Raw genomic sequence first — 21,037 nt, forward strand, 5'->3', positions numbered from 1 at the left:
CCCCTCCTTCCCTCCCCGACGCTCATTTGCTCCCCCACATTCTCGCCCTCGACTCGGTGGGGCCACGCGGTTCCGTCAGCAAAGTGCGTGCTGGCGCCTGCTGGCGCCTGCTGTCTGATCTCAACAACTTTGCCCCCGAGAGAGTTGGCCGGTTCGTTCATCTTGGCTGGGAAACAAGCGGCCCAGTTCTGTGTCTGGCTGCCCGCCGTCCACCACCCTGTTGTCAACCGACGCAGACAGACATCCTCCCACGCCTTTTCCATCCATGTCCCCTCCCACAAACGATTCCCCCTTGAACTCCTCCTGTTATCCCTAGCTGCTTTTTTTTTTTTTTTTTTTTTTTTTTAATTTTTTCCTTTTTTTATTTTCCTTTTTTCCCTTTTTTTTTTGTTTTAATTTCTTTCGATTTTCCCGTGCCCGAACCGAAAACCACCGGTCGCGTCCTGGACAGCTTGAACCGTTGCTATTTCCTCGAAATTCTCCGCCCCTCCGCTCGCCACCGCATTCCGAAGGGTCGTATCCGGCTTGGAAACAAGAAGGCACTAAGAAAGAAGGAAAAGAAAAGAAACGGACTAGGAAGAAAGGGCGCGACGTAGAATGCAACTTAGAAAAGCAGCTAGGGTTATCCTCGTTGGCGCCCCCGGAGTCGGCAAAGGCACACAGAGCGAACGACTTCTCAAGCGATTCCCGCAGCTGGCCTCCATCAGCACCGGCGACCTTTTGCGCAACAATGTCAAGAACAGGACCCCCCTCGGTACGCAAGAGAGCATTACCCGCGCCCACCTGGGCTTGTCACATTTCCCCAACCTAACCGAGCTGCGTGTAGGCATCAAGGCGGAGAGCACCATGAAGGCGGGTGGTCTCGTGGCTGACGACCTGATGCTCCGCCTCATCTCGGGCGAGCTCCGACATCGCGGCTGGCTGCAGAACCACGGCCCCCCGGACATCATGACGCTCTCCTCCGAGGCCACCTCCGCCGCCGAGATACGCCCCCCCGGCGGCGACCTGTCCTTGGACGCCTTTGCGGCCGGCCACGCCCGCTCCTCGTCTGCCCAAGCGTCCGAAGACCCGTCGGCGTCCTTCATCCTCGACGGGTACCCCCGCAACGCCTCGCAAGCGCACACGCTCGACGGCATCGTCCCCATCAACCTGGCCGTGTCTCTCCGGACCCCCTTCTCCGTCCTACTCGAGCGCATCGCCGGCCGCTGGGTCCACGAGCCCTCCGGCCGCGTGTACAACACCACCTTCAACGCGCCCCGAGTCGCTGGCCGCGACGACGTGACCGGGGACCCGCTCGTCCAGCGGCCCGACGACACCGAGGACGTCTACCGCGCCCGGTTCCGGAAGTTTGAGGAGGCCAGCGAGCCGCTGCTGGAGCACTACGCCAGCAAGGGCGTCCTCATCGAGATTCAAGGCATGACCAGCGACGAAATCAGCCCCAAGCTGTACCGCGAGTTTGAGCGACGCTTCGTCGTGGGAAGCCCACGATCTGATGCGACAGACGTCTTGTGACTGCCAAACGAGCATGGCGAGCGGGCGGGCGGGCGTGCGTGCGAGCGTGCAGTCGCCATGCTCCCTTGTTACGAATGACTGTAAAGCCTCGTCTGTACTGCGCGGTGCCGCTGGGCCATGTTAATGATTCAATGGGCAACTCTGGCGTTGGTCCTTTATTTTTTTTTTCTTCTTCTTCTTTTTCTTTCCTTCTCTCTCTCGCTTCATCTTCAGCCCTTTTTCTTGCTTCTTTTCTCTCCCCCCCTGCTGCCAGACTACGCGGCCAAAGGGATTGTTCTATCATGTATTATTGCGCGCTATTTGGTACGCTTTCTTGGGAAATTCTACGGACCATGGGGCTTGAGCCGTCGCTCGCGAGAGCTGCAGTCACGACGAGTAGGTCTGGTCTGGTACCTGCAGGCACGGGCACGGGCATGGGCACGGGCACGGGCATGGGCACGGGCACGGGGGCAACTACGGGCCTTCTCGGCAAGAGCGGTGCGATGCGCATTGATTGGTAATGTCTGCTTGTCTTTGATACTTGCCGGATGGTACATGTAGGCACCTAGAGGAGGTAGCTAGTGCCAACGAAATGGAATGACGGCCGCCGAGACCTCGACAGTGCAGCGTGCTCCGTCCCGTCGTGCTAATCCATCTTCACATGAAACCCATCCATCCTCGTGTCTTCCGCGCCTTGGCCCACCAGACGGCATCCGTCCTAGCTCCGCTGGCATGCAGTGCAGTGCAGTGCAGTGCGCGCAAATGCCGAGGAGCCACGGCAAACGGAATTGGCCTGCTGAAAGCTGCGGAGGGAGGGCCCGTGGCACAGTGTACGTCTGGTCAATTTGTCACATTGACGTCTGGTCGTAGTTGACAACATGACGTTCCAGCTTCCAACAGAGAGCCGAGGGACGCACTGACCGCGCCCGCTTGGCGGGCCGTCGTCACGGTCAGTCGGCCGTCTTGATTCGTAACACAGTGCTTGCATTTTTTTTTTCTACATGATCAGCTCTTGTCCGGTGAGAAGCAACCCGTACATTCGACAGCGGTGCCTTGGATAGACACTTTGCCCGTGACCCCGATCCAGCCAAAATCTGCTCGTGCAGATACCAAAGTCCTCCAGCAAAACCATGTTCAGTCTCCCCGGAAAGACTGAGCAATCGGCCCAAAAAAAAAAAAAAAAGAAGAAAAACAAAAAAAGAAAAAAAAAAAAAGGGGGGGGGGGGGTCCCGGGTGGTTGTAGTGTTGTGTTGTTGCATCGTAACAAGGATGCTTTCTTCTACACGTCTTTCGACGCTACTCTCGCCATTCGTCGCCACTTCGCATGCCATTGGGTACATTCTTGCTGGGCTTTGACGACGAAGCGGTGGCAGTGCCCTCCTCGTCGCCGACGTCGTCGCCGTCGTCGTCGTCGTCGTCCAGAGCTTTGGCTAGCTCGTCGGGATCCTGCATCTTTGCGTCTGGATCGACGCGTTCTTGCAAGCCCTCGTCGTCGCGGTGTTGGTCATCGTGAAAGACGTCCTCGTCGGCGCTGACAGAGATACCGCGAGCACCCCAGCCCGGTCGGGAGGGGCGTCGGCTTTCCCTCCCGTCGTTGCCACCCAGGGCCGGTGCGCTCTCCTCGTCATCGTGGGAATCGGCATTCTTGCCAAAGATGCGGCGGAGCAGCCAGCCGCGGCGCAAATCATCCGCGTCGACCACGCCTCCGCCACGAAGCTTGACCCGCTGCCTTGTGTAGTAGACCCAGGCGAAGTCGACGTACAGCGCCGTCTGGATGCAGCCAAAGATGACGGCGACAGCGTCCGGCTTCTGGCCGCGCATGTCGAGTTCGCGGACGAACCAGTTGAGGATGTACAGAGCTCGGTAGGACCCCAGCGCAAGCAGGTAGAAGGAATTGATGACGGTCGGCACGGTGGTCTGCCGGAGCAGGAGAAGCTGCGGAAGAATGCAGCCGGCTTCGAGGATCTCGGAAAACACCCACATCCACTGTTGCATCATCTTGTCAGTACGCCGAGGACTGCCCTGCGTCTCAGGCACACGAGTACACGTCAATACGCACTGTCCGAAACCGCCAGTGTTGCTCAAAAATCATCATCATGAAGGGCGACAGCGCCGCCGAGACGGCCAGGACGCCGGCACCCATCTTCCACGCCAACTCGCGTTCCCTCGAGCGTGGAAACACCCACTGCATGAGGCCAATGGTGTAGAACGAGGAGACTATGTAGATTATCTTGAAGAGGAAATTCCATAGTATCTTTTCTCGGAAGATGTCGAGATATCGCGTGCAGAAGACGAGAGCATACAGCGCCTGCGTGATCAGAGAGACGCCTTCGGCGCTTCGATTTCGATGGATTGCAAAGATGAGGATACCCTTGGCGGAGAGGTGGGATAGATCGCCCAGGATGCGGAAGAGCTGTGCAAACGTCAATAGCTTGTTGAGCACACGTTTGCTTGCTGGGATTCTGCTTGCTTGCTTGCTTGCTTGCTGGCTGGCTGGCTGGCTGGCTGGCTGGAGAAGGAGCTTGGCGATGCAAGCAAGCAAGCATCAAGCATCAATAGCATCCATCACAGGGCAAGGTGGCCGGCCGACTTACGTTCCACGACACCATGACTGCAACTTGGTCGACGACGGCTTGGCTGGTCAGAGATCGGTAGGGTCGTTTCGGTCAATGGGAGGACAAGCATCAACAAGGAAGCAAGGGACGGATGAAAACAACGCGATAAAAAAAAATTAAAAAAAAAAAAAAAAAAAAAAAAAACCTTGAGCTCATGAAGTGGGAGAGAGGAGAACTGGACAAAGGTTCAACTGCTGTGATCGTTTGTCGCAGACGTTTGGCCACTTCCTTGCATCGGGGATGCCTGGCTTGATTGGCCAGGCCCAGCTGGAGGGAGCTGGAACGGGCTCGTGGCCATCCACCTCGTCCTACCAGACCTTAGGTACCTAGGTACCTACCGAGTACGTACTCCAGCCGTCCCAGACCTTATCCTCCGTTCCCAACATTAATTAATTGACTTCAACCTAACCCAACCCTGTCAATGGCACCAGACGGCTGGCTGGTGGGGTCAGTGACGAGTCTGGTTGCAGCCTGGCAGCCAATGATCCAATGTCAATCCGATGGCGCAGCCAAGGCCAACCTGAGCTTCCAGACTGGACTCGGTTGACCCCAGCAGCCAGCAGCCAGCAGCCAGCAGCCAGCACCCGCCTCCAGCCTCCAGCCTCAAGCCTCCAGGCTGGCGACCCTGTGGGGATTGTCCAGCCATCTGCCCCGCAACGTAAAAGGCAACTGGCTGGGGTCATGTCCTGGGTCTGGAGTGTCCTGGACCTAGCAACATGAAGCTTTCTCGTCGCTTGGCGCGTCTCTCGTCTCTCTCATCAACCGCGTACAACCAAACTCCAACATTTCCCACCACGTACGCGAAGGAACCATCCGTCGACTTACTCCCCAACTCTCCGCCGTTAAATGCATCACCCATGTAGGGTCCCAGAAGCGTCCAAATGGCCACGGGTATTGCCCCCCTCCCCCCCCCCCAAAATGCATCTGCCGCAAACCGCCTGCTTGCACGTCTTGCTGACGATTGATTGACAGCAAGGGAAGCCCGCGCGGGCCGTCTCAACGAACGCCTTCGAGGCGCGCAGTATGTTCACATGCCCGACTAGCCTTTGCAGGTACCCTTTTCACCTAAACCATGCGCAGACGTGCCAATGTTGGAGACGACGAGACTTTCAACCTGGATCTCGGCGCCATGACCATGCTCCAAGCGAGTGTCCAAAGCTCCAGCTCCCCAACAGCAACGTCATCACGACGGCCGCAAGCCCGGAACTCAACCCCCGTACCCCATCCAACCGTCGACGGGGACCAAAGGGCTCCCCCGTCAGGGAATGCAGCCGTAGCAGGAGAAGATGAGCTGAGCAGCGAGGCATTCCTCCCTGGGGAGATGATGCCGCGAGAGAAGACTCCCAGCGTCGCCGAGTCGGGAATGTTTATAACGCAAGACGAGCCTGAGCCGCCATCTCAACCTTCAAGCGCGCCGCCATACCCACCAAGACGGGAAGCAAGGGCGCTGACTGAAGAAGTCACCGAGAGCCCAGCAGCAAAGCCAGGAAGCGGACGAAGACGGCCCATCCCCACCAACACATCCGACGCCGCCGCTTCGAGAAACCGATCCATCCCAAGCTCTGAGCCGCCCTCGTCGCCGACACTGAATAAAGGTCGTCGCAGCAACGTCTTTGTTCGTCCCGCCCAGCCACCTCTGCCACCTGTGCGAGAAGGTCGCCACGAAAACACACCCCCCGACGCTGACCGAAACCAACCGCGACGGCCAACTGAAAGCGACCGAGAGCCTGAATATGATGAGCCCTCGGACGAAGAAGCAGTAGATCTTGGCGCCAAAGATGCCGCCAAGATCATTGGCCCAAAACGGCCGAGGCCCAGCCCGACCTCCCCAGAGCTGGGGTCTGAAGACTCGGACATGACGGAAGAACACACAACCACCACCATCATCACCACCACCACCACCACCACAGACTCGGTACCAGATCGGAAACGAAAAAGCAGCCCCGCCACACAGAGACGGCCGACGAAAAAAGCCAAGACGCACGAGTCCGGCTCCAAGAAGCAGCGCTACAGCTCCAGCAGCGATCAAAACGACGACGCGGCCGTCGAAATCACCGTGCAGCGCTTGGTCAATAACTTTCCCCGAGACCCAAACGACCAAGATGACCTACAGCCGGAAATTCCTTTTGCCAACAGGGGAGGGGAAACGGTCGTGGATGTCTTTGCTCAGGTCTGCGAGGAAGTCATTTCTTCGACGCTTACGCAGCTGCAGCAGCTCGGGCAGCAAACTACTGACCCGGAGAAGAAGAAGGAGTGTCGAATCAAGATGCGCGCAATCGCGGCGTATAGGGAGGAGCTGAACTCTCGGCTGCTGCAGCATGTGAGTGTGTCTAATCCGAGGCCATGGCAAGGGTAACGGTGACTGACAGTTCTTGCGCTTTTCCCCCCTGGCAACTAGGCAATTCATTTGAATCACTGGCATTCGCTACGACGACGGCTCCGTCATGTCCAAAAGGAGAAACTCGGATTGCGGGACGAGATTATCCGCTTAAAGGGGGAGCGGGAACAGGTTGCCTTGCGGATGGATGCCATTCGCATCAAATACGAGGCGGATAGCAAGGAATCCACAGTGAGTGAAAATCAGGTTGCTATTCCTGGATTGATATTGTTTGTTACCACCAATTCGGCTGACAGTTGCTCTAGGCTCGACTCCATGCTTCTGCTCTTTTGCACGATATTGACTTGGCTGTGGCAAAGGGCCGCGAAGCACCCGAGATGTCTGAAGCAGATGAGAAACTAGCTGAACTGCGGAACCTCGACATCCAACTAGCGCAAATATCAGATCTTGTCAGCTCGTCAAGTTCAACAGGTGGACTGCTCCAACAAGTCCGGGACTTCAACGCGTTTCTGGAACGAGCGGCCAACGCTCTTGAATCAAGATGAAGTGGCTGGATAATATTTGTCTGATGCGCCCGACCTAACATTTGTCAAGAAGGGCACAAAAAAAATAAAAGGAAAGAGAGAGATAAACATCATCATACACATAAAATCGGTCCACAGGCGCACAACTCATTGGATCTTGGCCTTGCTGAAATCCATCTCCGGATGCTGCTGCTGGAACTTTTTCAAAATATCCATCTTCTTTTGCTCATCGGAGCTGGGCAGACCCTGCTCCTTTTGTCTCTGATCGTACATCATCTTCTCGACCATTCCTCTCGTCTCGCCATCCAAGTCAGAGAGCTTTGATGAATCGGGCTGGATCTTGGTCACGTCGATCATGGGTGCCGAAGTGATGACATGGGCCCACCACTCCATCTTGTTGACTTTGTCGAAATGCATCTCAACCGTCTTTGTGCCGTCGCTGTTGGTAGAGAGCGTCCACGTGGAGTCATCGACATGAATGGCATGAGGCAACTCGCCCTGTTATGACGGTCAGTTATGTATGGGTCTCTGAAATGGATGCGATCTTGATGATAATGCGACGCGAGGCTGGGTGTTTCTTTTTCTTCTTCTTCCTTTTCTTCCTTTTCTTCATTTTTGTTCCATGGCTGGAACATGTATGGGCCGGCGTTCTTTCCTACCTTGATGACTGGGTCTTGGCCCTTGATACCTGCAGATAGGCTCTGCTTCTTGATGTCGATGACGAGATCTTTAGACTTGATATTTCCGGGGACAGTGAATGTGACGTTCAGTTCGGCGATGGTCTGCTGCCACTTGTACGGAAGAGCAGCTTGCTCGGAAGTCTCTTTGGCGCGGGCTGCTGCCTCTTCGGCTGGGGTCGGGTCTGGGAATACGCAGGATTGATTAGCTTCGCCATGGAAGAGCTCCAAGGTTGCAATAAAAAGCAGCTTGAATTGCAGTCTTGAGTGAGGCGACAGGTTTGGAACCTGGTTTGGACCGAGGTACCTACCCTTGAAATCCGCCATGATGAGTGCGATACTGGATGTAGTTACTGCTGTGGCTGGTCGGTAGAGTTGCGAAGCAAGGCTTTTCGTCGAGTCCAAGGTGGGATGAAGATGGGCGCCCAAGCCCGCTCGAAAGTCCGCTCGAGTCGACGGAAACCGTTGGAAGCTTTAGTGGCCATGGAGGGGCAACTGCCAAGCAAGCAAGCAAGCAAGCAAGGGCCGACTCAACTTGGTTCCCGCTCCTGACTGGTTGATTTGGGCCCCGGAGTGCTATGTTAGGTAGTCCGTACAGGTATTTCCCTCCTACTCTTGGTGGAACGCCCAGGTACATGATACTTACGCCATTGGCGTTTGCAGATGAGACTGGACGGCTGACAAAGCTGCACTGGCAAGCAACTTCATGATTTCACCACGGGCATCTCGCCCCTCCCGCCTGCTTCTCCCCTTCCCCATCTGTCGCAAACCAAATCCGCTCTCGCGGCTCATTGCTGCGGCTCACTGCACCGCGGCAACGAGGGCCTCAATCCCCCACGCAGCATCAACATCCCCCCCCGGCGAGCAATGTCGCGAAACGGCACCAGCTCCGTGTCGGTGGGCCCTGCACCCTCGACCGGGGCTGGCGGCGCGCCATCCGACGAGGACGAGACGTGCCCCGTGTGCAAGACGACGCGCTACTTCAACAGGGACATGGAGTTCCTCATCAACCCCGAGTGCTACCACAGGATGTGCAAGACGTGCGTGGAGCGCATCTTCAAGGACGGCCCGAACCAGTGCCCCTACGCGACGTGCCACAAGACGCTCCGCCTGAGAGGCTTCAAGTCGGCCTTCTTCGCCGACCTGGCGGTCGAGAGGGAGGTGGACATCCGCAAGCGCGTCAGCCAGGTCTTCAACAAGGTCGAGGACGACTTCGAGACGCTCGACGACTACAACGACTACCTCTACATGGTGGAGTGCCTGACCAGCGACCTGGTGGGCGGCACCGCCGACGCGCGGGCCAAGGCCGAGGCGCAGCTGGCCGAGTGGGAGGCCCAGCACAGGGCCGAGATTGAGCGCAACAAGAGGCTGGCCCGCGAGTCGGACGAGGCTCGCCAGAAGCGCCTGGCCGCCGAGCAGGAGGCCGCGCGGCAGCGGCGGCTGCGCGATCTCCAGCAGGAGGTGGCCGAGAAGGCGAGCGCCGCCCGGTTCCGCGAGGAGATGCTCGACTCGCTGCAGAGCGCCGAGGTCGGCCACGCCGCCGAGGCCCTGGACAAGGTCCTGCTCAAGAAGCGCGGGCAGCAGAGGCGGGGCCCGCCGGCCCGAGAGGGCCTGGCGTCCGCGCCGGGCGCCGGGCTCTCCATCCGCGGCCTGCGAGGCAAGACCCGCGGCGGCGGCGCCGCCGCCGACGGCGACGACGACAGCAGAAAGCCGTACGACCCGTTTGGCGGCCTGGACCTGGCCCCCGAGCGCGTCGACCTGTCGCCCGACAAGCTGCAGGGCTACCGCAGCGAATGGGTCGACGTGACGAGGTCCAAGAGCGACTACCTCGTCGGCGGCTACAGCGCCGACGAGTACATCTCGCGGGCCCTGTACGAAGCCTTTTCGGGGCTGGGCGTCTTCATCGCCGACGACAAGCCGGGCAGAAGCGTCCCTGTGGGGGCGAAATAAAAGGGCAACCGGGACGGGTGTTTTTGGAAGTTTCCCTTTTTTCTTTCTTTCTTTCTTTCTTTCTTTCTTTCTTTCCTTCTTCCCTTCTTTCTTTCTTTCCTTTTTCCCCCCGCTTTTCCCCTTGCATTAGAACAAAGCATCATGGTTGGCGTTTCGGTAATCAGGGGTTTCTTGCACGGACTCGAGGAAATACAGTCAAAGAGAAGCCGTCGCATCGTGCTGCACGGCTCATCCATGGTTCCCACTACGCTACGTTGGTCGGTGATATGTAACCGTCGCGGCCAGAGTGTCTAGACCTTGCCCCGACCCTTTGCCATGCCACAGCCGCAGCTGCGCCTGGTTTTCGCCCATCAAAGTCCAGCATTGGGCATCTGGCATCCGAGCGTCGCCAACCTCCTCGCCTCGACTCCATCAAGTGGCAGGTAGGAGCCTACGTTGCACTTTACCGGCACCGGTTTCATCCTGTCTTTGTCCTGGGACAAGTCAGCATCCACAACGCCCCCCGTTGCAGAAAGACGCTCAGTTGAGCTGCAGACTCTTTGACAATCGCCATCTATACATAGCTCTGTACTACGTAGCTATGAGAGAACATGGACCACGCTGTTGTGACTCCCCCTTCAAACCCCCATTATCCAAACAACGCCTCGCTTATGCGATTCCGAAAAAAGGATCTTGCTCAAGAGGGAAAATGACAAGGAAAATACCATTACATTCGTCTGGAAATCATTACTAATAAAAAAGACTTCTCCCCCCAGCTACCCTTGGCAGGCGTCTGGGGTCCTTTTGTTTCTTGTTCCAAAACCCAGGTTTGATGGCTTATTGCTGCCACGGAGTCTGCTGCGCAGGACGAGGGAAAACAGGCACTGTGGCAAGTTGGTCAAGTCCACCGCCGATGGCGGTCTGGTCGTGCTGCCATCCCATACCGGTGTTGTGGTTGACAAACGCGCCGTGGCGGAAGGGATTCGTCGTGCCAGTGGCTTGGGGGGCGAGGCCTCGTTGAATATATTGCTGCTGGTGGTCTGGTGACGGCGCTGGTGGTTGCTGCTGCTGCTGCTGCTGCTGGAAGTTCTTGGCGAATGGGTTTGTGCCCGTGGGTTGAGCTTGCAGAGGAACCGATGGCTGAAAAGGACTGTTGTTCTGGGCAGGCGATCGGGCAAAGGGGTTGGTTGACTGCCGATTCAATGGTTGAGCGGGTGGTGACGACGAAAAGGATGACGGATTGCCCTGTACGCCCGTGGCCTGCACCATGATAGATTGCCGGAATGGATTGGTGCCAGTTGGCGTTGGCTGCAGCGGGCTTGCCTGGGCGGCTTGAGGTGGCTGTTGCAGGCCGTACTGGACAGCTTGAGTCGGGTTCTGAAAGACGGCTTCCGAGTTTTGCGGAATGGCTCCGAGAGCACCAGGCTGGAAGCTAGATTGCGGCGTGAAGGCCCCGAAACCAGCCCCGGTGAAGTTGGGCTGCAGAGGCTGTGCTTGGTGTTGTGGTGGTATTTGCGGAGGCTGTTGCTGCGGCATGAATCCGCCCATGTTCTGTTGTTGCGACATCATGTTGCTGGGAACGAACCCGGTCTGCTGTTGCGCAAAGCCGGTAGGAGGGAACGGCATAGCAGTCGGTTGGGCCTGGAATTGAGCGGCGCCAGTAGGGAATCCTGCGGGCAGGGCGCTGATCTGCATAAAGGTCTGGTTCTGCTCTATCGCATCGACAAAGTCGATCAGATCGGGGTCGGGGCCTTTGTTCGCCTGAGGGTTGACGTCTGTCTTGGCCTCTGGAACCGACGGGAAGGGGCTGTTGTTGCTGTTTGCGGTAGACGAGGTTGGCTTAGACAGCGACTTGGCAAAATCGAGCTTGGCGGGTGCTGCAGGGGAGCGCCCGTTCCGCTTGGCATCTTGCTCAGCAAGATACTGACGTCGGTGAATCTCAAAGTCGGGGTCCTTGAGATACTCCTCGAGTTGGCGACCCAAATTGACCGGAGCATGCTTCAGCCTAGGCACCTCGACGCGAGTGTGGTGCTCGTGCAGACGAGCACAGCTGAGGTACTGCACGACGCAATCAGTCTGTCGCGTGAATGAGCGATAGATTTCCATTGCTCTTTCAGCGTCTGGCTTGGACATTTCGAAAAAGTGGCCTAGCGCGTATTCATCGGATGAGCAAGGATCAAGGCGAGACGAAGGGGGTCGGGTCGACGAACCTAATACGTTGATGAGCCCCTGATTCAGAACCTGGAACAAGGCCAGCAGGTCGAGGATCAACAATCGAAAAATGGCAATGGTGATTTCGTTTTCGGGCTCGGTTTCCAAGACCTTGAAGCCGCTTGTTAGCTAGGAGGTTGTCCTCGCTCCGACAACAACAAGAGTCTCTCAGTCCAAGTCTCTTGGCTCACAGCACACTTGACCAAAGCCGACAGTTGGTGCTGAACAGCTTCCGTTTCCCGAAGAAGACCCTTTTCCACGGACAAGTTCTCCAGCCTCGATTCCCTGGCGCGAACCCAATCCGTCTTTGTGTCGCGATAGGCGCGGGCTCGCTCTGCCAGGTAATTTGCGTAATGCCGGATGTTCCGACCCTGAGTTTGGGCTGCAAAAGGTGTTGTGTTTGGTGGTTCCCTGGTCAGTTTCAACTTGCTCTACCACGCGACTTGACCGACATGACGCGACGAACCATCTGAGAAATGCCCGACACCCAATATACTCCGATGCTTGGCGAGATAGGCAAGCGTCACCTCCGGAGAGCCCTCCCGGATCATGAGATGTATTGTGAGCAAGCTTTTGAGAACGACGGTCCATGTGGAGTCGCGCAGCCGATATTGCAGGGAGCGAAAGACTTCGCCGACGCCAGCGTCGCCGGAATGGGTCGCGACGAGGATGTGCTCGATGTACTTTGTCTTGGGCGGCGCACTCTAGATGAAGGACATGCGTTTGATGAGCTGCTCATTGCTTTCCTTGCCATGGGTGACTTTTTTTTTTTTTTTTTTTTTTTTTTCTTTCGGTAGGGAGGGAGGAAGACCGGGGGGCCGACGGGGGGAATCGACGTCGGGAATAACGAGCTAACCTTGATCTTGGTGGCGCCCTTGACGGACTTTTCAAACGAGCCAGACATTGTATCGCCTTGATCGCCCGGCTGTCAGGGTCCACAGCTCTTGCAAGAGGGCCAGAGGGCAAGAGGGCAAGAGGACGCGTTTGGGCAAAGGGCAATGGGCAAAGGGGGGTTGATGGGGTAAGAGAATGGCTGGTGGTCGGCAAGGTGAAGTTGGGCCAGACTTTGCAAGTTGGGTTTGGCTGCAGCGGGGACTTTTGGGGGGAGGCGGGGGGGGGGGGGTTTGCTGTTGGGGAGGGGGGGGGAGGAGAGGGGGGGCGCAGCAGGGGGCACATCTAGCGGAGCCAATGGTGAGCGCACAAGGTGGAGCCAGGTGCTGCATAGCACGCAGGATATGATGCCTACATATTGATACATGTCGATATAATAATAGCACATGCTGGTGGGAATCAGCAGGTGGGAATCAGCAGGAGGTCGGGGTCGGGGGGTCGGGGGGTCGGGGGGCGTTACAACGGAATGGCCCGGTGATTTCAATGTTCTGTTCCGCTGCAGATGCACGATGCACCCAGACATCTGCACTTGCTGCAATGCACCAGACATGTGCACAAATGCACATACCGGTCCATCCACGCCACACGCCACACGCCACACGCCACTACGCGCCACGGTTGATGCTTTGGCCAAGGGATATGGCCCTGAAGCAATCCGCGGCTTGTCACAGGGTATCAAACCGCCCATCCCTTTGACTGTGTTAAGGTGCAGCTTTTGTAACGGACCAGGGTTTAAGCCAATAGAAAACCGTAGTTTAAAGGGTACCTTAGCAGACTAGTAAATAGTATAAGGGTATAAGTACCGGCAATTTCCAGACTTACAAAGAGCTACATCGCACTTATCGCACCTGCAGGCCCGGCACATAGCGCTGTGAGGCTATTCCCACTATATTAAGCTGTCAATTTAGCAGCGATAAAGGCAGATAGAAAAGGCGTTATCACTAACTCTTTAAATGTTACTTATTGGCTCTATTAGAAATGCAAGAATTCCTAGTATAAGGATTTCAGTGATAAAGGTTTGGTGACTAGGCCAGTTGCCAAGAGGGTACCTAGTAGGTATTTAGCAAAGAGTGGGTCCGATACAAAAGCTGCACCTTAACACAGCCAAAGGGATATCAATCAATCACGTGCCATCAGGGCCATCAGGGCCCCGCATTTGTCGCCCACCTACCTCTTTCTCCCTAGTCAGGGACTCTGGGCCAAATGTCAGACAAGCCAGGACTCACCACTCACCCACCACTGGAAACCTCGGTCGCTTGGGGATGCTGCCCATCCGGCAAAGCCTGGGTTTCGCGGCACTTGAGATGCTTCTGGTCCGCCTGTTTCTAGTCCGCAGGCTATCCTGGGGTACCTGACCGAACTGGCCCCCCCCCGCCCCCCCTCTCCCGCGCAGAGACGGAGATGTCTGATCCATCTCTCCATCAGCGAGCGCCTCATCGACCTTCCCCTTCCAGGAGCCTGCGTGTGTCGTCTTCAACCCCTGAAAGGCGGATTCAAAGAGACCGCGCTTCTTTCTTCTCTTTTCTGGCCGCAGAGGCCCACCAATGACGTACTGGCCGCCCGAGATGGTGACACACGTACCCCAAGACCCCAAGCTGGCTCGCGCGTTTCGCGAATACCGGCCCCAGCAGTCCCTCCCTCGCCTCTCTCGAGGTCTGGCCTCAGACTCGAGTTAAGGAGGAATTCGATTTCCCGCCGACCAGAGCCGCAGAAGAATAACCCCTTCCCGACGGGCGCGGCAAAATTCCAGGTTACGGCTGTTTCATACGCGTTCTATATCCCTGCTAAACCCAGTCCAATCCCTCTTATCCGAGTTGCCACTGGGACCCGGGGCCCGCTTGCAATCGAGGGCCAGACTCGACTCGCTTGCAAGCGGTCAAGTTACCTGCCAAGTCCTTGAGCCCGTCCAGCAGCAACAAGGTAGGTCGCCGTAGGGCAAAGAGGAACCGATCCGCCTGAAGAGGTCAATCGGCTGATGAAAGTAGGTGGGCTAAGGAGCTCTAGATTCTACCGCGTACCGAGGGCCTAAAGACACACCTCGGCACATGTTGCAGCTTCTGTTCCCCACCCCTTGCTGTGGCTCTTTGGATGCGCCTACAGCAAGCCGCTTTATTACAGTTCTACTGAGACCAAAGGGAGCCAGCTAATCTTTAAGCGGTCAAACTTCCCCTTTCCGGCGCAAAAGAGCTGCAGCCCGCGAGTGTATGCCCACTAGCTCCCGATTGGTCTTGGTGTGTAGGGCTACACAGCTTGAGGTTAACTGGTGGCGCTGCGCCCTTTTTCCCCTCTGGAACGCCGCCCGAACCGTCCACCTCGCCAATAGGTAAGTTCTCCAAGTTGAAGGGCCCTTTCTGACTATTTCGGGCTAGCCGTCTCGAAGCCCCTTGGTGCTTTCCCACTTGAGCAATTTGCCAATAGCCCGGGGGCTAGCGATCAGGGCTATGGACCCGTGTCCACCGATCGGCACGCTGTAGGAGACTATTGGCTCAACACGACGTCCTGTCGCCTTGGGAACGCTCTTTTTGTATTAGAGAAAGTCGAGTCGAGTCTTCGGGAAGGACAGTGCGTGGCGGGGGGGGGGGGAGCTTATCCGAAACGCAGGTTGAACAGCACATCAGCATGACATGGATAACTCGTGGCAAATGCCTGTGGGAGCACGGCAATTCCAACTCAAACTTGATACATATACACTAGGCGCGCTTTTGCCACGGCGGGGTGGATGTTGTGAAATCAAACAAAGGCGTGTGGCATTCGACCGACTCCCCCCCCCCCTGTTGCCTCGCCAGCACTTTGCCCTTTTGCCCTATTTGCTCATGTTATAAGGATCAACCCATCGACATCAAGGGACGCTTGCCACTCACTCACGTCTCTTCTTTTCTTCCCTCACGAATCAACTTCGGACGGCAAAGAGACCGATTGTCAAACAGCGCAACCATGTCGATCGGAATGAGCAACCACAGGCAGAAGCTGCGCATCTGGATCTACCTCCTGGGCGTGGTTGTCGTGCTGCTCGTCGCCTTCCACAAGACAGAGTACGGCGGCGGCCTGGGAGGCTCCGAGCTGGCCTCGATATGGCGCAACTCGCGGATCCAGCAACGGAAGCCGCGATACGTCTTTGTCGACCTGGGCGCCAACCGCGCCGATTCTCTCAAGACGTTCCTCGAGGTGGAGGATGCCAAGTTCAAGTTCTCGTTCCCCAAGCCCGACTGGGCGACGCACGAGCAAGCCGGTAGGTTGCTGGTTCCCCAAGGCACACCCGCCCGCCCCAGAAAAGACGCAGCACATTGAGAAAATCTCCCCCCGCGGCCCAGCACGCTAACACGGCCCCTACCCAAACCCCCAGACATCTACCTCTTTGAGGCAAACCCCGTCTTCAACGAGGCGCTCGTCACCGCCAAGGAGACATACCAAGCGCAGGGCCTAAGCATCACCATCTTCCCCACCACGGTGGTGGACGTCAAGGACGGCACCCGCACCTTCTACCTCGACACGGTCAACGGGGATAACGACTTCTGGGGCTCCTCCACCAACGCCAACCACCCGGATGTCGTCAAGTCGGGCTCCAACGGCACCGAGCTGTCCGCCATCAACATCTCCAGGTGGCTGCTGATGAACACGCTGCCCAAGGACTACGTCGTGGTCAAGATGGACATTGAGGGCTCCGAGTACGACGTGGTCCCGCACATGGTCGAGATGGGCATCTGGTCCGTGGTGGATTACCTCTTTGTCGAGTGGCACAAGAACGTGGCGGGAGAAGAGGCCATGGCTCGAGGCCATGCCGCCAAGGATAAGCTCATTAGCAAGGGGGTTCAGATGCCCTCGTACGACTCGTGGACGTGAATGTATTTTTTTTTTCCTGTGGCCGGCTGGTCCTGCTCTGTACGTTATGAGACTTTTTTTTTTGTTCTTTTTTTTTCCCATGTTGGACGGTAATCACTGGATGGGATGGGGGATCAGCAGGTGATTCTTTTTTCTCGTTTTTGTCTCATAATTCTTGGATGGGGTGGTTTTTCGGATTCCGACGGCTGCTTTGATTGCTTTCATGGCTTGCACCACGTCTTTTTTCTTTTGCCTCTGGGAAACGAGACCCTGTAGACTACGATGGCTGGGATTTTGTTTCAACATGATGAATGTCATTTGAGGAACAGCCAGGCGAATATCAAGCAAAATCACACAACATCACACAAAATCACACAAAATCGACCAGACCATCATCATCCGTCTTTCCTGAAGCAGGCAGGAGAAGGGGGGGATGGGGGGGGGGGGGGGCATGGCCAAGGAATCCGGGCTGTCTTGGCAGGGCGGCGTGATAAAACTGTCCTTTTTCCTGACCAGTGGCCAGTTTCAAAGCCTCCCCTTCCCCCCCTCCTATCCCCCAACTGCTAAAGATTAGTTCTGTTCCTGGGCATCGCCTGTGCGGGCTGCATCACGAAAGTTTAATCCGGTGCGGCTGGCGACGGACCCTTGGGATGCCGCTTAGGCCCGTTGCCCACTGCTCACAGCGGCGGGGGCCCGGGGGGGGGTGGGGTGGGGCGGGGAAACGGATGATTGTATGACGGGCACATCCAAGAGAGAACAGGCCGGACTTGCCTTGAAAGCATCTACTATCTACTACTACTACTACGTACTGTCTACTGTCTATTGTCTACTGTCTTTTGTTCTTTTGTCTTTTGTTCTTTTGTCTTTTGTCTACCGCCCAACTCTACGCATCCACGAGGATTCTGCTACAAAGCAACATGAAAGGCTCTCAGGGGGACGAGCACACCGCGACGGAGGCTGCACAGGGACAGGACTGGCTCTGAGGTCTAGTGTAGCGACGCCCTCGTACGTGCTCCTACGTGGACTCCTACGTCGGTACATGTACCGCTACTGAGCACACAGTAGGTGGCTGGTACATGGCAGGGTCCGGCTGGTTCCAGGCCAATCGAGGCGCTCTACACTACGGAGTACATGTCCATTCCCACTCTGTCGGGTAGGGGGTGCCATGCCCCTTTGGGAAATCACTGGGGGAAATGGCTGGGGGGGAATGGAATCGGCCGCCGCGGCCCCACTGCCAGGGCCCATCCAGCCTCGTTGCCTCCTGATTGGCTCGTCGTGGCTGCTTCCTTTGCAGCATGGTACTATGGAAGGCTGGGACTCTGGGAGTAGGAGGGGAGGTATGTTACATGTAAACGAAGTAGATTAGCTAGTGCCAGGAAGGGGTTCTGGGGAGAAGGGAAGGGGGGGGGGGGGGGGGGGGTGTGGACGGCTCTTGTCTCTTTCTTCAGGGCGACCACCAGGGAGAAACCAAAACGTGTCACTCCGTTCTTCTCCCTTGCCGAGTGCGCATCATGCAGAACTTTAAGTGAAAAGGGCCCCGGCTACCGGTTCGGTTCGGAAGCTTCAATGTTCCAAGCTGGCAGTCGGCTTGCATGCTCGTTGACGACTGCGCGAGCCCTCTGCTTCCTTCTGGGTCGTCCACCTATCTATCCGCTCTCACTTCTTCTTTCACTTTATCGACTCTTTTTCTTCTTCTTCTTCTTCTTCTTCTTCTTCTTCTTCTTCTTCTCCTCTTCTCAAGAAAGACAAAAAAACCCCGTTTCTTTAATCTGTATTTGATAGCGGATTTCTCTTTGGCTTTCACTGCATCTCGTCGTCTGGCCGTCAAAAGACACCACCCATCTATCGCGAGCAGCTGGCAGGCAGGCAGCCCAGCTGGAAATGGACTTTTACCAGGCAAACCTGGCCGTGCTGGTCTCGGCCAATGCTTATTTCATCTGGTCAAACGGCCGGGCGACCAAGACGCAGGATGTCGCGGCGCCCATCGAACGGCCAGCCAGCTCGGTCCTCGCCGAGGCGCGCAAGTTCCAGCTTGGCTTTTTGCTCCCTTACTCGCTAGCCGTGGCAGCAGACTGGTTCCAGGTGCGTGGCCGACTTTTTGTTCCTTCTTCTTCTTCTTCTTCTTCTTCTTCCCGCAGATGACTTTGGATAGCCAAGGGCGGGGGAAAGGACTCAAGCTGACAATGCTAGGTTAGGGTCCGCACACCTACGCCATCTACAAGTACGACAAGGGCATCCCGGAACACCTGGTTGCCGCGCTGTACGCTACCGGCTTCGTATCGGGCGCCATCAGTGCCTCGTTTGCCGGAGGGCTCGCGGATCGATTCGGCCGCAAGCTCGCCTGCCTGCTGTACTGCGCCCTGTACACCGTCACCTGCTTGACCATGCTGAGCAACGACTTGTTCATCCTCTTCCTGGGTCGCTTCGCCGGGGGCATCGCCACCACCTTGCTGTTCAGCGTCTTCGAGGCCTGGATGATCTCCGACTACCACGATAAGCAGATCAAGGCCTGCGGGCTCGAGCTGAGCTCCGTCTTCAGCCAAATGACAACCATTAGCTGCGTCGTTGCCATACTCTGCGGCATCTGCGGCGACTTTTTCGTAAACGCGTTTGGCACGCGGACGTGGCCGTTCCTGGCAGCGGCGGCTTGCTGCGTGGGAGCAGCGTTGACGATAATGGCCAACTGGGTACGTTGCACACCAGCCCGGAGCACATGGGGTCCTTTTTGTTTCCCATTCAAGGAAGAAAACAAGAGAGAGAGAGAGGGGGGGGGGGGCGGGGAGGGGGGGAAGCCTTGCTGACTATCCAAATAGAAGGAAAATCATGGCACCCAGTCGGAAAAGGGAAGCACTCTCGACAGCATGAAGTCCGGCCTCAGAACCGTCCTTGGGGACCCCAAGATCCTTTCCATCGGCCTCATCTCATGCACCTTCGAAGGCACCATGTACCTTTTTGTCTTCTTCTGGTCCGCGGCTTTGAACAGCGCGCGAACTGCCACGGGCTCAACCGCGAGCTTGCCGTTTGGTCTCATCTTTTCCAACTTTATGAGCGCCATGATGGCTGGATCCGCGCTTTTTCAAGTGGCCCAAAGGCGGTACCGGGACACACCCGAGATCCTGATGAACTTGATCATGATCGCCAGCTGCTGCATGGGATTCGCGGTCATTCTGAAGGATGAGATTGATCTCTTCTGGGTCTTTTGCCTGCTCGAAGGCTGCATTGGCGCCTATTACCCGGCCATGGCGTGCTTGAAGAGTGAGCACGTCAAAGACGGGCTCCGCGGCCACGTGTACAGCATACTGAGGCTCCCTCTCAACCTTTTCGTCGTCCTGGCCCATAGTATGGATGAAGAAGGTACGTTTTCGCGCTCTTCAGGCTGCGGATCCCGTTTCGCAAGCAGGGCTGAAGTTTCCCACCATGTTCCTACTACATTACTGACAATGACGCAGGGGATGCTCATCGGAACAACGTCTTCTTGGTGTGTGGCATGTTGCTCGTAATTTCAGTTTTTGTCTCTCGACGTCACATAGTAGAATAACTGCAACTCTCCCAAAAAAAAATTCGATTAAAAAAGATTCTGTCATTACTGGACTTCTGTGAAGTTATGGCACACCTTGACAGGCAATACGTCTCAGGGTCATCCATATGCCAATTTAAGACCCTTTGGCATGGGCGTAATTGCGTGAATATATTGATTTCTCACCCGGGCGACTGGTATATCGAGGATGCAAAGAGACGATGCAAAAAGACTAACAGGACGCACGTGGTTCCACTCCACCTTGACGATAGATACCAGGCTGATCATGGCTTGAGTCTGCATGGTAGAAACTCAGTTTGTGTCACAGCTACAATGACTATATGGCAAGCCCTCCGCAAGTCAAGGGTTGCTGCAGAGTTGCAGGTAGCGCAGACTGAAAACACGCGGCGGAGAGGATGAAGAACCCGCATCCGTACCAACCTGTGGGCAAGGGCGCCCATCGTGATATTTCATGACATGGGAGGGCTTAAAGTCGGGTCAATAGAACTTCATCACAATACCAATCACCTCTACACCTGGCCAGGGACATTTACATTCCACATTCCAAGAGCAGGCAGAGACGTCAAAACGAATAATCCACCGAAAAAGCCGAGAGCAAAAGTGTTTAAAGTCAAGTTGCAATCGATTGAGGAAAATCAGTAGTTGGCTATTTTGTGCTTCCCTTTTCAAAAGAGAAAAAAAAAATGGCATGAAAAGATATGAGCAGAAAGTGGATGCTAGGGCACTAGCGCAGCACCACTCATAGAGACAATATTCAAAGCAATCGCGAATCATGCGTCACCATGCCCATCATGGACAATGACCACTTGGTCCCTCGTCAACACAGTAGCACGAGCCTGCCGCCTAGCATTTGCCAGCAGTCATCCAACTAAGGTATGGTGCCCAATCTATAGTCGATCGACTCAAGCCGCCGGATAACTCAAAGAGCCCGACGGCACATCAAAAGTTTCTCTTCCATCCGTAGTAATAAATCAGAGTGTTTTGTCATCGCGTCCGATCTTATA

The 21,037-nt window shown here is 56.2% G+C and overlaps 10 protein-coding genes across 10 annotated transcripts; 6 read left to right on the forward strand and 4 right to left on the reverse strand.

Moving 5' to 3' along the window:
* Positions 1–597: 597 nt before the first annotated feature.
* On the forward strand, positions 598–1,512 carry UV8b_01165 (uncharacterized protein; the record flags this gene model as incomplete). The annotated part of the gene is made up of 2 exons (XM_043138663.1): positions 598–754; positions 827–1,512. The coding sequence occupies 2 exons, from the start codon at positions 598–600 to the stop codon at positions 1,510–1,512; spliced, it is 843 nt and encodes a 280-aa protein (XP_042994597.1).
* A 1,275-nt stretch (positions 1,513–2,787) lies between these two features.
* On the reverse strand, positions 2,788–4,100 carry UV8b_01166 (uncharacterized protein; the record flags this gene model as incomplete). Its single annotated transcript, XM_043138664.1, has 3 exons — positions 2,788–3,477; positions 3,551–3,904; positions 4,086–4,100. 3 exons carry the CDS (start codon positions 4,098–4,100, stop codon positions 2,788–2,790), a joined length of 1,059 nt encoding a protein of 352 aa, XP_042994598.1.
* Positions 4,101–4,554: 454 nt separating this feature from the next.
* On the reverse strand, positions 4,555–4,752 carry UV8b_01167 (uncharacterized protein; the record flags this gene model as incomplete). The annotated part of the gene is made up of 1 exon (XM_043138665.1): positions 4,555–4,752. The coding sequence occupies one exon, from the start codon at positions 4,750–4,752 to the stop codon at positions 4,555–4,557; it is 198 nt and encodes a 65-aa protein (XP_042994599.1).
* Positions 4,753–4,987: 235 nt separating this feature from the next.
* UV8b_01168 (uncharacterized protein) lies at positions 4,988–6,989 on the forward strand (the record flags this gene model as incomplete). The annotated part of the gene is made up of 5 exons (XM_043138666.1): positions 4,988–4,997; positions 5,079–5,127; positions 5,187–6,426; positions 6,505–6,675; positions 6,750–6,989. The coding sequence occupies 5 exons, from the start codon at positions 4,988–4,990 to the stop codon at positions 6,987–6,989; spliced, it is 1,710 nt and encodes a 569-aa protein (XP_042994600.1).
* Positions 6,990–7,115: 126 nt separating this feature from the next.
* Positions 7,116–7,972, reverse strand: UV8b_01169 (uncharacterized protein; the record flags this gene model as incomplete). The annotated part of the gene is made up of 3 exons (XM_043138667.1): positions 7,116–7,466; positions 7,628–7,830; positions 7,957–7,972. The coding sequence occupies 3 exons, from the start codon at positions 7,970–7,972 to the stop codon at positions 7,116–7,118; spliced, it is 570 nt and encodes a 189-aa protein (XP_042994601.1).
* A 540-nt stretch (positions 7,973–8,512) lies between these two features.
* Positions 8,513–9,595, forward strand: UV8b_01170 (uncharacterized protein; the record flags this gene model as incomplete). Its single annotated transcript, XM_043138668.1, has 1 exon — positions 8,513–9,595. One exon carries the CDS (start codon positions 8,513–8,515, stop codon positions 9,593–9,595), a length of 1,083 nt encoding a protein of 360 aa, XP_042994602.1.
* An 816-nt stretch (positions 9,596–10,411) lies between these two features.
* Positions 10,412–12,689, reverse strand: UV8b_01171 (uncharacterized protein; the record flags this gene model as incomplete). Its single annotated transcript, XM_043138669.1, has 5 exons — positions 10,412–11,721; positions 11,785–11,896; positions 11,977–12,167; positions 12,252–12,489; positions 12,642–12,689. 5 exons carry the CDS (start codon positions 12,687–12,689, stop codon positions 10,412–10,414), a joined length of 1,899 nt encoding a protein of 632 aa, XP_042994603.1.
* Positions 12,690–13,224: 535 nt separating this feature from the next.
* UV8b_01172 (uncharacterized protein) lies at positions 13,225–13,455 on the forward strand (the record flags this gene model as incomplete). Its single annotated transcript, XM_043138670.1, has 1 exon — positions 13,225–13,455. The coding sequence occupies one exon, from the start codon at positions 13,225–13,227 to the stop codon at positions 13,453–13,455; it is 231 nt and encodes a 76-aa protein (XP_042994604.1).
* A 2,155-nt stretch (positions 13,456–15,610) lies between these two features.
* UV8b_01173 (uncharacterized protein) lies at positions 15,611–16,516 on the forward strand (the record flags this gene model as incomplete). Its single annotated transcript, XM_043138671.1, has 2 exons — positions 15,611–15,905; positions 16,020–16,516. 2 exons carry the CDS (start codon positions 15,611–15,613, stop codon positions 16,514–16,516), a joined length of 792 nt encoding a protein of 263 aa, XP_042994605.1.
* A 1,860-nt stretch (positions 16,517–18,376) lies between these two features.
* Positions 18,377–20,951, forward strand: UV8b_01174 (uncharacterized protein; the record flags this gene model as incomplete). Its single annotated transcript, XM_043138672.1, has 5 exons — positions 18,377–18,577; positions 18,691–19,182; positions 19,309–19,849; positions 19,945–19,973; positions 20,754–20,951. 5 exons carry the CDS (start codon positions 18,377–18,379, stop codon positions 20,949–20,951), a joined length of 1,461 nt encoding a protein of 486 aa, XP_042994606.1.
* Between the last annotated feature and the right edge of the window lie 86 nt (positions 20,952–21,037).

Source organism: Ustilaginoidea virens, chromosome 1 (assembly GCF_000687475.1).
Source record: "Ustilaginoidea virens chromosome 1, complete sequence".
NCBI lineage: Eukaryota > Fungi > Ascomycota > Sordariomycetes > Hypocreales > Clavicipitaceae > Ustilaginoidea > Ustilaginoidea virens.